Below are 15635 nucleotides of genomic sequence, written 5' to 3' on the forward strand. Positions count from 1 at the left end.
TCTGGCAAAGACCAGGCTCTTCCCATCACCTGCCTAGTATAATCTTTACGGTGAATTATGTTGGTGGCACCATCGTGCTATGGGGTGCTTCTCACTGGTGGGGATGGGGAAACTGGTTAGAAGTGAAGGAAGGATGAATGCAGCCAAATACAGAGAGGTTCTTGAGGAAAACCTGCTCCAGAGCGCACACAACCACAAATCTGGGTGATGCTTCACCTTCCAGGACCACAATAACTCGAGGCATACAGGAAAGAAAGCCCTGGAACAAGTCTCTAAGTGTCCACGAGTGGCCCAGCCAAAGTCCGGACTTAATAGAAGATCTGTGGAGAGACATTTCCATCCAATCTAATGGAGCTTGAGAGGATCTGCCAAGAGGAATGGGATAAACTGTAAAACTTGTAGAGAATTACCCAAAAAGAAGCTGAAATTGTTACCAAAGGGGCTTCTGCCAAGTACTGAATTAAGGGTCTGAATAACTTGAATATGAAAAAAAGATTTCAGCTTTTGATTTTTAATTCATTTGCAAACTTTTATGAAAACATGTTTTCACTTAATCATTATGGGTTACTGAGCGTAGAATGATGAGTGAAAATTGCAAATTTATCCATTTAAAATGAAATGCACAAAACAATAAAGTGTGCAGAAAGTGAAGGGGTCTGAATACTTTCTGAAGACACTGGATGTGCTTTCGAGGGTTAAATGTGCTCAGGTTTTGTCTGCTTGTGGATGGCTGCCTTACCTGAAGGCACTCGGGTTTTCTCCCGACATCCCCAAGACAGCAGGTTTGTTTATTTGGTGATTTCCCATTAGCCCCGGTATGAATGAGTGTTGTTGGGTGTATGTGCATGACGGGCACACTGGTCCAAAGTGGTAACACACCAGTGCTGTCAGGATAGGATCCTAGGCCTCGGTGACCCTAAATTGGATAATGCAGATGTGAGAATGAATGTATATATAAAAATACAGTTATAAGATACAAGGGGGTGACTGGTGACAAGAAAGATAAATTGTAGAAATTGTGATAATGATATTTTAAAAGCTGCCACAACACGTTCCTGGTCGTCCAAGATTGGATTCACAAAAGAAAAAAAAAACTTCAGTTCTTATTGTTAGTTTTGAATTTACTAGTTACAACATTTGTGACATCCCACTAATTGCGATATTCGTCACATGTTTTTGGGCTCCGGTTACAAGGACCCCATTTGGCTTTCGACTTACCACTCTGTTCTTTGACTACGACTCTGGCCACATGTCACTCTAAGCTTTGTTAATTCATTTGTAGTCTTCCTCATTATGACCCCTGTGTGAATCCTGACTTCTCTGTGCCATCTTTTAAATTGCATTCGCTCTCTAAATGGCAAGCCATAAAACATTCTGGTTTTGGTGGCAGATAGGATTGTTTTACTGGTTTTCACCAGGCTTGTTTCTGACTTGTTATTCTAAACTGTTGTGGTCTGCTGCTTTCTGATGTTCCATGTATTTTGTGGGAGGATTCTCTGGGAGGTGGGGTCATCTGTCCATCACCATTAAAGGACCGCCCACCAAGCCTATAAAGGCAGGCTGGGAACCGAATCCCCTCACAGTTCATTTGAATCCGCTCTGCTAGATTTAGGTGGCTCTGGTGAGTATTGCAGATTTCTATGACTTTTTCAAACTGGTTCCTGGATTTTGCAAGGGGATTTCCACTTGGACCTTGTTTGCCTTGGATTGCCCTTTTAGGCAGCTTATTTTATTTTGATCAAGTGTTCTTTTTGTTGCATACTTCTATTTTTGCCAATAAATCCTGCTTTTATAAAGATTGAATGTGGCTTTTCTCTGTAAAAGCTAGCGGCTGACAGTGATCCAATCCCTTATGAGGAATTTTGAGACTGGTTTTGAGTTTTACAGAATATTTTCTTTTGAATTTTGAGAATGAAGCACATTTTGGCCAGATGTTGGCCAAACTCAGCTTCTCCAGTGGAAACGAGGCTGCCTGTGGTGTCCACCTGCTGGTGGGATTCACGTCTGCTTTTAATGCCGCTTTTGGCTATTTGTGAGATGAAATTATACTGCGTTAGCTATTCCTGCTTTTGCTGTTTGACTCCTTTCTTTGGGCTTCCCTGGACTCTTGACCATTTAAGGTTTGGATTTATTATTTATTTTTTTTTACTTAAATGTTTGAATTTTGATTGGACTGCCCATGTTTTTCTTTTATCTTCTACTTTATTATTTTGCTTTGCGTCCTCCCCCACCAAGGAGCGAAAGCTTCAGATTCGTCACAAATGTTGATCTCTGGTTTTCGACAGATCTTGACGTTTTAGGGTCTTCTGATACTGAAAACACTGAGTGTGTGTGTCTGCCTGTGAGGACGGTCTAGTGCTAAAACAGCTGGATGGAAAAACAGCAAACTCGAAACTTAAGCCTGTTATGAAATGACGATGTGCTGATTAGTTTTTGAGCCAAATTGTGTAAGAGAACAAGGCACTCAAATACTGTAATTCTGAAATTAATAATGAATTCTTCTCGTCAGTTGTCATAATGACTTATTTTATGATCAGAAAGATCAGAGCGATAAATAATTACTGAAATGTTAGAGAATAGTTTGGGTAACTTGGTTCCTAGGCCGCAAAGCCTACTGATGCGTACGTTCCTTTAGTATCTTTTATTTGTTTTGTATTGCTGTTTTACTTCCTTGGTGTTTTGACTTTTTATTTTGCAGTCTGTGAGTTATATTTCTGAATTATTATAGTTTTTTTTTTTTGTTTGTTTAATGAAATTAACTACATGTACTGGTCTTGTTATTTTGGTCCAGAGGTTTTATGAGTCCCTTCTTTCCTTATTGAGATTTTCAAACCTCAGACTTTTCTGCATGTTTCTTGCCTTTGGATTTATTTATGTCTGGATCCATAACAAAACATAAGAAAAGGAAGTACTGTAAAGAAACAACCGCAGCCAAATTTTACCAAAGCAGACTTACTTAAAATGAAATTACAACGGCGTCTATAGCTATCAGCCCTGAAGCCTTCTTCAAAACTCGGAGCACTGCCTCCGACTTACCCCACACAGCTCTGCGGGTAGCGTATGGCTTTGACTTTGGCTATCTCACACATACAAAGTGTGCCTGCAGAACTTAGGGACAGGAATGTGTCGAGGCACAGATTTGGAGAAGGCTATGAAAACATTCCTGGAGCAGTGAGGGTTCCCACAACTCTTCGTAGATATGGCCGTCCAGCAAAACTGAACAATCGTGTGGAGATGGGCCTTGGTAAGAGACGTGACTAAGAACTCGACTGCCACTCTAGCTGATCTCCAGAGAACCTGTGTGCAGAAAGAAGAAACTTCCAAAAGGATAGCCATCACTACAATGCTCCGATAAGGGGCTTTATGGCAGAGTGGTCAGATGACACATGAAAAGCCTCTTGGAGTTTGCAAAAAAAAGCCCTTCAATGACTCTCAGACTGAACTGTTTGGTCAGATTTCTAAATGTCAGGTCTGAAGGAAACCAGGCACCGATAACCAACTGTGCCATACCACCCCAATTGTGAAACTTGGTGGTGGTGGCCGCATCATACTGCCAAGTCTTTGTTGACGTAAGGTTCAACAGAGCAAGGCACAGAGATATTTTTAATAAAAACCTGCTCCAGAACGTTAAGGACATCAGACTGGAACAAAGGTGCACTTTCTAACAGAACATAAAGGAAAAACAACACAGGAGAGGCTTAGGGTCAACTCGGTGAATGTCCTTAAGTGGTCCAGCTTAGAGCTGGTCAATCGATTCGGCAACCTAGGCTGATCTGGGGGTACCATTTATGAAAGATTAAGGGGTACGTGATCCAGACCTTGAAGGGGACAACCCCCCTGGGTTGTTACAGTATGATAATAATGTCAATTGTGTGTTTTGACGGACAGCCGCAGCCTTTACCAGGCCGGTATGCCCTCAGTATGGAACGACATGGGGAGAGACTATTTGCAAGGCTGTTTCTCCCCCGGACCAACAGAGGGCAGCCCCCTTGGCTTGCAGCAGGGCCACGGGTTGTAAACATGGAAGCTCAACCCTGCAGGGGGCGCCTGGACTGTTACAGGGCCCTATTTGGCAGCACTTCTGCCTCACCCGGTCGTTAGGCTCCTGTGCTCCTTCCGGGTGCCTTATAAAAGAAGCCAGTTGCCACCACTTAATGGCCAGACTCAGGAGGAAGAGGACAAAGCCTGAGGAGGAGTGGAGGTGGAAGGACTGTGCCTTGTGTGCTGTGCTTTATGTCTTGTACTGTGCTGTGGTAAGCAGGCTAAAGTGCTCCCCAACCGTAAATAAAGTGTGTGTTGTGTGCTGAACCTGTGTCCTGCCTGTCTGTTCACAGAGTATAGTGACACTGAGGTGGACCCCGCGCCCGACACTAAGTGAGACCCCCGACAAAGTCATCAAACTATAATAGTAATGAGTGTGTGCAATTACCCTCTGGGTGGCATTTATAAAAGTAAAAGTAGATATGCTTTGTACACCAAGGGGCACGTGCTCCTTAAAGTCTGCAGTATATGCACAAAGGGGCACCATTTGTGCTATTGAATGGGGTGCATGCTTCAGACTAAACGAAGGGGATGAGGATGGTCCATCCCAGATGTCAAAGTCTACTAATTCCGACTAACCTACAGGGTGGTCCAGATCTAATTATGCAGATCCAGATCGTCTGGAATGATCCGGGGACGGTTCCAGTTCAGCACAAAGACAATTCTTCATGTCGTCACTTCGCACATTTCTCGATGGTCCGGGATTTTTCGGGTGATTTTCTATGTAATAAACTTAATAAGTTATAGCGTAATGAAAATTGCATAATTAGATCTGGACCACCCTATACTATGGACAATGAGGAGAGATGAGTTTCCAAATGGGCTCCAACCAGCACTGGTTCACCCAAAGTATGGACTTGAACCCAATCAAACATCTTTGGCGAGATCTGAAAATAGATGTCTACAAATTGACTGCATCCAACCTTACCGGGCTTGAGAGGACCGGCAGAGAAGAATGGCAGAACATCCCCAAATCTAGGTGTGCAAAGCTTGTCGTGTCAAACCAAAGGAGACTTCAGGCTGCCAAAGAGACTTCAACTAAGCACTGAATATATACTTCTGCCAATTAGGATATTTTGGGTTTTCTGTTTTTAATTAATCAAAAATTTCCAAAATCATTTTTTTGTTTTATCATTTGGGGTATTGAGTGCTACTTGATGAGGGAAAAAAACTAATTTAAACGATTTTTGCATAAAGCTACAACATAACAAAAAGTGTACAATGTGAAGGGGTCCTAATACTTTCCAAATATATGCACTTTACCAAATGCATCGCCTCTTCTCAAGCGCGGCCTACGAAAGCCTCTGTTAAGGCGTATTCACACTGATAGCTGTCTAATTGATAGGCCCTCTTCTTTCATTAATGCTCATTGAGTCTTAAGACCAGACACAGTGTCTGTTAAGGTCCGAAGCAAAGGTGGTCCCAATTTGAGTGTTAAGCCTCTGTTAAGGTGTTGTTACACAGTGAGGAGGAGGAGGAGGAGGTTAGGAGAACGTGCTGATACAGCGCATTGCCGCACCCACCACATGACAGACCAACTCAGGACCCCAGGTTAGGAGCCGAGTGCAGCCATCTGACGGGTGACACCTCAGCACTGTGGCGACTGTCTAAGTGACACACTGTAGGTAGACCCTCGTCTTAACTGTCATCCGTGCTTTCTTAATCTTGCTAAGGCCAGACACAGTGTTTGTTAAAGCCTAAGTCTTGTTACACAGTAGTAACTGATTAATAGACACAGCTAGACGGGCCCAATTGTAAGGCCTAAGAATCCTCTGTTAAGGTATTCTTGCAGAGCCAGACATATAAAATATATTCAGTACGTCTGGAGTCCACCATGAGTGAACTTTGCTTACAAATGAGGGGAAACAATCAGACGGCTCACAGAGTGTCACATTTCTAAAACAACCAAACGTCTCAAAGATGGTGGGATCTCAAAGTAGCGGTGACAATTTTGAACTGCACAGTGCGGTGGTGCTCTCGCTAACCTGCTCCAACAGAGAGCAAGCTTCTGATTACGATAGGCTGTCTACAGCCGAAAAGACTTCTCAAAAGACCACTCGTAAACTCAGTGTCACCTGTGCAGAGAGCATTTATAAAAAAAAAAAACGTAACCTATTACTAGCGATAAAGCTTTCTGTAAAATCAGATTGGACACTGTCATTCAAAGACACCAATGGGCGAGGAGTACAAGTGACTGATATGTTGTCGCAGGTGCCTTGTATGACGGCCATGTTGGAGTCGTAAGCTTGAAAGAACAGGCAGCTACATTTGTGAAAATGTGAACTGTAAAATATGTATTTGAAGTAAATGGTGTGTCACGCCCCATCTAAATAAGGTGCCGTTAAGAGAGCTGATAGCAAACAGCCATAGGAGAGTATGAAATTCAGTAAATCTGACAGACAGCACCAGCAGTAGAATGATAAGGCTGTACAGCATTCACCTTCTGACTGCACGTCAGCAAGTCAACATTACTGTCTTATTGGCAACGCGTCGTATATCTCAGTCGGGTCTCCTCCCCTGGCTGGGGTTCAAAGTCGGGTTTTACTTCTTTATTGTTCAGTTTTGAGAAGCACATAATTACTTTTGTTCATTGTCGTCTTTGGTTTCTATGCCTGTGTTTTGTGTTCCATGTGTTTTTTTGGGTGGACCACCTACCAATCGCCGCCAGGATCTACCCTCCACCCTATAAATCCAGAGGGTCTTCCCCAGTTGCTGGTGGTTCATTTCAGATGTGCTTTTAGAGTTTTGGTGAGTCATTGTGTTTCTACAGGGTGGTCCAGATCTAATTATGCAGACTCAGATCGTCTGGATGACTTTGATTTATGCGAGGACGATTCCAGTTCGGCACGACGACGGTTCTTCATGTCGTCAGTTCGCATGCTTCTCGATGGTCCGGGATTTGTCGGGTGATTTTCTATGTAATAAACTTAATAAGTTATAGCGTAATGAAAATTGCATAATTAGGTCTGGACCACCCTATACTGTACTTAATGTGAATTCATTGTTTTTTTCAATTTGTTTGCTCCATCTTCTGACCACTCTTTAAACTTTGGGTTATTGTTTTCGGCAACTATTTTTTTTTCTTTGTGTTTCATTCTACAGTAGTTGAAAGGCATTTTTGTGAAAATAAACCTTTTATTTTATAACGATTCTATATGACCTTTTTTGTATCTAGCCGGGAGTTTTTGGAAAGGATCTCCCCCTTTAAATGGCATTTTGGGACTTCCTGTCATAACAAATAGACCATGGCAGAATAGAGCCATAGTGTTTAAATAGACCCCAATGATTATCTAAGCCCTGTTTGCTGTTATTATACCATATTGTGTGATATTGCAGCAGACTGAAGCACTTCTCAAACTTGCATTGGTCTCTGCGTGTGCTTGTGTGTGTCTTTCTCTTCTGCCACCACTCTCATTCTGGCGCTTCAGTTACCTGGCACTACTGAATTGATAAGTGCAGTTTTACCTTTCTATTTCTTCACAGTGTCAAGTGTTTTTATTTTCAGTTTATTTTTCTTTCTCCCTGTCTTCCCATAGTTAATTTATGTATTGGTCTAATACAGGGGTGTCCAACTCCAGTCCTGGAGGGCCGCAGTGGCTGCAGGTTTTTATTCTAACCCTTTTCTTAAATAGTGACCTGTTTGTGCTGCTAATTAACTTCTTTTGAATTCAATTTATTTGACTGGCTCTTGAAGACTCAGACCCCTCAATTGTTTCTTTTTCCTTAATTAGCAGACAAACAATGACCAGTTAACCTCGAATGAGAGCACCAACAAGCCATGGAATTAAATAACAAGCTAAATTAACAGAAGCAATCACCGTCTAAGTAAGAAAATGGTTGGAGTTTGAGGCTCCCAACTTAGCTGGTCATCGGTTGGCTCACTTCACATCTTGTTTCTACTTGGCTGCCATTTATGAGGAAAAAAAAGCAATTCAGAGGTTTGTTAAATAATAAAATTCACTTAAAATGAATGGAAAAGAAGTCAATTAACAGCAGAAATTACTGATCAATTCACTTCTGTTTGGATGCCATTAAAGGAAAGAAATGAAGCAATTGAGAGGAACGACGGGGAAATTCAGGGAAACATTTCTTAAAAACCAAGTCAATTGAAATTAATTTAAAAGACGTTAATTAGCAGCAAAAACAGGTCACTAATTAAGAAAAAGGTTAGAATGAAAACCTGCCACCACTGCGGCCCTCCAGGGTTCAAGTAGACAATTCCTACTGTAGGCCAACACATCTTGGGGCCAGACATGATTCTCAAATGAGAACACATATCTGGGAACAACTCTCTAAAACATTGGAAGTGAAGAGCGGCAAAATCCGCCAATGGAAAGGCTCCACCCACAGGGTTTCTTTCTGAAAACCCGCCCCCAATTTCCTCCAGTCTGCGCACTTTAAATGTTTCGGGGTTACAGTGTCCCATTCCTACTCACATCATTCATTTTCTAACCTGTTTAGTCCTGAACACTGTCACTGGAGACTATCCCAGCTAGCATAGGGCACAGGGCAGGAACAAATCCTGGGCAGGGCGCCAGTCCGTTTCAGGGCAAACACTCACACACATCCCAACCACATATTAGGGCGATTTAGTGCTGCCAGTCCACCTAACCTGCATGTCTTTGGACTGTGGAAAGAAACCCAAAGGCCAACTCCACTCAGGGAGGACCTGGGAAGTGAACCCTGGTTACCTTACTTTGAGGCAGCAGTGCTACCACTGCGCCACTGTGCCATCCTTTCTACTCATGTGTTAGACCAGGGGTGCCCAACTCCAGTCCTGGAGGGCTGCTCTGGCTGCAGGTTTTCATTCTAAACCCTTTTCTTAATTAGTGACCTGTTTTTGCTGCTAATTAACGTCTTTTGAATTAATTTCAATTGACTTGGTTTTTAAGAAATGTTTCCCTGAATTTCTTCATCGTTCCTCTGATTTGCTTCATTTTTTTCCTTAAATGGCACCGAAACATAAGTGAAATGTGAAGTGAGGGAGCCAAGAGAAGACCAGCTAAGTCAGGGCCTCAAACTCCAACCAGTTGCTTCATTAGGCTCGGATTCTTGTCGTTCTGTAATTCCATGGCTTGTCGCTGCTCTCATTGTGCAATAGCAGACATTTCCGAAATTGTGGATTTTCTCTTTTCTAAGAGCAGGTCAGAACTCCTGAGACCTTCACCTTTCTTTATTTTCAGATATTGTATGATGGTCACAGTCTGCTAGTCCTGTTTTGGCTCGTTTTGTATCTCATTATTGTTTGGTTGCTAATTAAGGAATAAAAGAAACAGTTAAGGGGTCTCGAGTCTTAAATAGCAAGTCAATTAAAACGAAACGGAAAAAAGTTAGTTAGCAGCACAAACAGGTCATTAATTACGAAAAAGGGTTACACTGAAAACCAGCAGCCCTCCAGGATCGGAGTTGGACACCCCTGGTCTACTTGATCCGCTCTTCTAAATTGTCATCAGTCTTGTTAAGATCTGAATTGCAGGTCTCATTCAGATTCTGTTAAGGTGTTGTTCTGCAGTAGTGACTGTCACTGTCACTCTCATCGGCGATTTCTTATTGTGATAAGACCAGGCACAGAATTTGTTAAAATCGTGTCGCACAGTAATAGCTAATCAATAGACACAGCCAGGTTGGTCCAGTTCAAAGGTGTTACTTGTGATTTGTAAGTCCTAATAAGCCCCTGTAAAGGTGTCACTCCGCACCAGTGACTGTCTAATTGACACACTATAGGTAGCCCCTCTTCAGTACTCTCAAAGTCTTGTTAAGATCAGACGCAGGGTTTGTTAAAGTCTTGTTGCACAGTAGTAGCTGATCGATAGACACAGCTAGGTAGCCCCAATTTGAGGGTGTTACTGTGTGATTTGAAAGTCAGTAGATGCCCCCCCAGGTAGCCCCTCTTCTAAAAGTGTTATCAAAGTTTCTTGGAAATGCAGCTCTACCAATGCAATGCAAATGTGGCTTGTCACTCTCTGTGAAGACTGTTGCTAAGCAACTAAAAGATGGCACTTGCCAAAATGAATGACGAGAGGTGCTTCTCAATGAAAACAGTTTAAGAGCATTAAAAATGTCCTTTCCTCAGTGTCGGTGCTGAGACGGAGACTGTTTGGTGTGCAACTGGCTTGTTTCTAACAGCACTCTAGGAAGTTCCATGTGACATAGCATCGTGGGGCAGGTGGTATCACTAAGGATGCGCCCACTACTCTCAGATTTGGTTTCATTTCATGGACTTTTTAGAATTTGTCTCACTTTTCTGTATTACAACCGGAGCAGGGAGAGCTGCCCTTTTATCATACATACCCTTCCTTTTGTTCGGTTCTTGCGTTTTGGAACATCATCTTCCAGTTCTTCAATGTCCAGCTCATGAGGGAAGTCACCCACGAGGAGCTTCTGCAAGAAGTCAGACAGGTTTCTGTTTCAGTGAGCTGGTGCGGCAGGGCAGAGGGAGGGTAAAAGGCTAGCAAGTGGTCAATTTGGCTTTTATTTAGACTTCTGAGCAGAGCCTCTTAGCCCTTCTGCTGGCCACCAGCCATGTCTCTCACTTTTCTTTGTATGAAAGGTCACATATATGGCTGAGCATTCTTAAGAAAACCTTAGAAAGGGAGGAGCATCTTGATCTTTCCTGGTCTGCCAGACCAGACACCTTTCCTGATTGGTCACACAGAAGCCCTGCCCCTTCTCTTTCAGATAAAAGTCACAAAAGAAGATCATTGAGTGTGTTTACAGGGATAAGGTGAGTAACCCGGCTGCTTTCTTAAAACCTTCCTCTTACAGGTGAGAGACTCCACTTATGGAGTTCGCCCTTGGCAACTGACTTCTAAAAGTAACCTCACTAATTACTTACAAAAAAAATAACTAGCTGTGTTGTAAAAACAACATGGATTGGCTGGCATCCCGACCAGGATGGATGATTCCTTACCTGGTCAGGGAGGCCTTTTTAATGAAAGGTTGTCGGTGGACGGGCATCTCAACCAGGTTGGTTAGTGGTACCTTTCCTGGTCAGGAGGACGCTATAATGGATGGACAGGGGGAGGCTGCTTCCCAAGACCAATGCGCTTCCTCATTACACTGACTGGTGATATCCCTCTGGTGAGCATCCCATTCAGACACCCACAGGGCAGCATGGGAGTTGTAGTTTTGGCCTCCTTGGGTGCCTGCTGGAGCCAGGCTGCCCTGACCCGGAAGTGCAATGCAATATAAAGGAAGCTGCTCCACTTCACTCGGGTGAGTCGGAGTACGGTGGGTGTAAAAGGATAAAGCTCACCTGAAGGAGTGGAAGGAGAAAGAGAAAGAAGAAGAATTTTGTTGCGCTTGCCACTGTTACAAAGAAGCCTTTAATAAGGTATTTTGTATAATAAAATGCATATTTGCACCTGAGACTTGTGTCTCTGCAGATGTGCCTGGGGTTTGGGGTGCTGCAACACCCATAGTGGTCACAATGTTTTATATTTTCTTATTATAAAATGCAATGTCTTACAAAGAGTATGTTACTTATGTGTTAATTTGTTCTTCTTTTATATGAGAGGTTGCACATTTCACTGGCCAGCATTTGTAGTTAAATCCTAAAGCCCATAGATGAATCTTCATAACTAGGAAAAACAGCCAAGCGTGATCATTTTCTTGTGTTTCATCACTATGTTTAGTCCTTCATGTGCTGTGAAGTAAATAACATCCATTCATCGCCTTTTAACATCCTCGATCTGAGCCCCCGATGATTCGATGTATTAACACTGGCCACGGCATCACCAGATCTCACTGTTACAACAAATATCTTTATTCACAGGTTTCCATTACCGTATTGCGTGCAGCCCACTCTTGACTGCTTGACTGTGTAATTGAGCCCTGCAAAGGACTGGCATACCAATATATGTGCTTCTCACCTAACACTAAGTGCTGCTGGGATAATAATAAGAATAAAATAAGTATTGCGATAGGTTATTCGCTACTTTTAAAAGTCATCAGACTACATAACACACGTTGCCTCCAACACTGCTCCCAAAATTGTGGTGCTGACCTAAGTATTGTACGCTCAGCTCATCAACAGATATCCATCCATCCATCCATTATCCAACACGCTATATCCTAACTACAGGGTCACGGGGGTCTGCTGGAGCCAATCCCAGCCAGCACAGGGTGCAAGGAGGGGCGCCAGACCACCGTAGGGCACGCACACGCACCAAGCACACAATAGGATCGCCAATGCACCCAACCTGCATGTCTTTGGACTGTGGGAGGAAACCCACGCAGACACGGGGAGAACATGCAAACTCCACGCAGGAAGGACCTGGGAAGCGAACCCGGGTCTCCTCTTCTTATTTTTGGACAAGAGGTCATCCGCTGCTTTCGACTGCATGCTCTGATGTCATCACAGAATTTTTTCTTTTGCGTCTGTGAGATTGCTTCCCAGCATTCCTTAAAATATCGGAATGACATGTTTTGTTTATAATCTGCTTAAAATCATTTTGAAGGCCTCTCTCCAGTTGTTTAAACAATTTAAAGGCTACATTCTGATTATCTCAGCAAAGAACAAAATTGTCAGTAAGAAAGCAAAACATCTAATCATTAGATAATCTCCATTCTCACCTTCTCACCTAACACTAAGTGCTGCTGGGATAATAATAAGAATAAAATAAGTATTGCGATAGGTTATTCGCTACTTTTAAAAGTCATCAGACTACATAACACACGTTGCCCCCAACACTGCTCCCAAAATTGTGGTGCTGACCTAAGTATTGTACGCTCAGCTCATCAACAGATATCCATCCATCCATCCATCATCCAACCCGCTATATCTTAACTACAGGGTCATGGGGTCTGTTGGAGCCAATCCCAGCAAACACAGGGCGCAAGGCAGGAAACAAATCCCGGGCAGGGTGGCAGCCCACCACAGGGCACACACACCCACACACCAAGCACACACTAGGGCCAATGTTAGAATCGCCAATGCACCCAACCTGCATGTCTTTGGACTGTGGGAGGAAACCCACGCAGACACGGGGAGAACATGCCAACTCCACATAGGGAGGACCCAGGAAGCAAACCCGGGTCTCCTTACTGCGCCATCGTGCTGCCCTCAACAGATATCCAGTGATTTCTAAAAGATTAAGACAGATTAATTCAACCAGTAGAAGGAATAACGTGATCACCTATTCATCTGTGTGGATGCTTCTACTGTTTTATAGTCATGGCTGCTGGATGTGTGTGCGAAGCAATGACTGGTGGCCACGGATAGGCGCAGGCTGACAAGAGGGTAACAGTCCTTAAGTGTAACCCGGATAAGCGTTACTCACAGACAAAATATGTCAGTCAGTCATTCTCCAACCCGCTATATCCTAACACAGGGTCACGGGGGTCTGCTGGAGCCAATCTCAGCCAACACAGGGTGCAAGGCAGAAATAAACCCCGGGCAGGGTGACAGCCCACCACATGGCACAATTTAGGATTGCCAATGTACATAACTCGCATGTCTTTGGGAGGAAACCCACGCAGACACGGGGAGAACATGCAAACTCCACGCAGGGAGGACCCGGGAAGCGAACCTCAGGTCTCCTAACTGCGAGGCAGCAGCGCTACCACTGCGCCACCGTGCCGCCCGATAAAATATGTGTGTGTCTTAAACCCATTTCTACATGGCATATTTGAAGCTCTGTTTCTGTGAATAACCAGATTATTAAACGATACACACTCATTGTTTAGTTAGGTGAACGTGGAGTTTGCAGGGATTGGATCTTAGGGAGAAGAAAAAAGAATTAAATAAACATTGCAAAGAGGGACAAACAAACAAATTAGGGCCTGGCTATCAAAACCAGAAACCACAGACAAACCTTAAGACCCTTACAGCAGAGCCAGGGGAGGACACAGAAAGCCACATCTTCCTATTCAGTCCCAAGCATCAGGAGAAAATAAACGTGGCTGCTGAACCATCAGCCCAATACCTGTGTGTCTGTTACTGAGTTAAGGTGCCATTCTGCAAAACTGGGCAATGTCATTAAAACCGCAGCGGGGTACCACTGTAACCCTGCATGATCCAATTGCTGGGTTTAATTTACTTGTCTGTTTATTTTATTACCTGCGCCTATTTAAATCTTATCTCTTTTTTTTAACTCTATTTATTTTTATTCATTATTTAATTTATCCATTTACTTATTTTGACTAGTTTAAAGTTTTACTCGGCTGGCCTAGTTCTCTTTCTCATGGGTGGGGGTTGATTTGTTTCGAAAACTTGACTTATTTGTATGGACTGTTACTTGATTTTAATAAAAACAAAATCTTATCTTTATCACGCTAACTTGATCAAACATTAGAAAGGACAACACGTGTGAGTCACTGAGAATGGGACAATAAACTGATAAATAATGGCAGGTCTATTCAGAAGACCGGAGTCTTGTTTAAGGGTGAACTGAGCGACTTAAATTGATATTGAAATTATTTGGACTCAAATGAGATGTTCAAAAGCTCTTTCTATTTTGTCCAAATACCTTAAAGACGTGTATATTTACAAGAATTCATTTTTTCACAATAACAATATTTGTTACTTGATATTTATGAAATACAGTCGACCCTTGACATACGACCGGCCTGACATGCGAACAACTTGATTTACGACCAAATTTTTGTTTTGATTTACGACCAACATCTTGCGTTACGACCCGAATGCGGTCACGTGTATCCACTTGTGCGATTGTAAACAAACAGCCGAGAGCGTTCGTAAGCGTCAGTCGGAGCCCAGATACATGTGTTTGTGGACGTAATTTCGGACAGTGCAGTGATTTATCTGTATATATAATTCATGAAGACCATGGCAAGCAAGGCGCATAATTGCTAAGGAAGGAAGAGAAGGTACGAAGGTAAAGAAAGCGATTGTTAAGGGATGTTAGCTAGCGGGCTGGCGTGGCACATGATGATGTCATCAGGCTGAGTCAGCACCGGCTTGCTTTGGAGTGTATTATTACAGCAGTTCACAACACGACCAGCTTTGAACTGAGTGCTCGACTACTGTCATTATTAACTTGAGAAACAGCGATCACAGTCGAAACGAAGAAGGAAATTGTGCAGAAATATGAGAGTGGCATATCTCGCTAATATGTACAGCATGTCGAAATCCACCATCTCGACAATTTTACAAAGAAAAGATTTGCATAAGGAGGCTCCTTCTAAACAATAACCACCTTCTGTTTCATTCTCCTCCTCCTCCCTTCCTGCAGCCCAAAGATGTCAAATTAAATGGTGAGTACAGCATGAAATTGTTGTTTCTGGTAGGCTAGGCACTTTTTATAACTTTTTGGTTAGTACATTAGAAAACTTATTGGTGTTTTGGTAAATTATGCGCATTATACAACCCTTTTTTATTATGAAAAGGTTAAGTAAGTGTTGCTGTGAGAGGTTCAGAGTGCATTATGGGTATTTCCATTATTTCTTATGGGAAAAATAGTCTTGACTTACAACCAACTTGAGTTACAACCAGCCCTCGCGAACGAATTGAGTTCGTAAGTCAAGGGTCCACTGTAATAGCAAAGGAAATAATGTTTTTCTTTTATCGCGATGTAACAGTTCTATGAATAGCTGTAGCACTGTATTTGCCAACATAAGAACAATCTGGGCAA

The 15635-nt window shown here is 42.9% G+C and overlaps 1 protein-coding gene across 3 annotated transcripts in view; it reads right to left on the reverse strand.

The window, feature by feature from the left end:
- dpf1 (D4, zinc and double PHD fingers family 1) overlaps window positions 1-15635 on the reverse strand; it is a 358128-nt gene that overhangs the window by 180995 nt on the left and 161498 nt on the right. For 2 of the 3 annotated variants that reach the window (XM_039768121.1, XM_039768118.1), the window contains exon 6: window positions 10333-10422. The exons of the other annotated variant lie outside the window; for it this stretch is intronic. In XM_039768121.1, the coding sequence (XP_039624055.1) occupies window positions 10333-10422 (90 nt within the window). The remainder of the gene's footprint in view (window positions 1-10332; window positions 10423-15635) is intronic. 3 annotated transcript variants of the gene reach the window in all.

The sequence above is a fragment of the Polypterus senegalus genome, chromosome 11, assembly GCF_016835505.1.
Source record: "Polypterus senegalus isolate Bchr_013 chromosome 11, ASM1683550v1, whole genome shotgun sequence".
Taxonomy (NCBI): Eukaryota; Metazoa; Chordata; class Cladistia; order Polypteriformes; family Polypteridae; genus Polypterus; species Polypterus senegalus.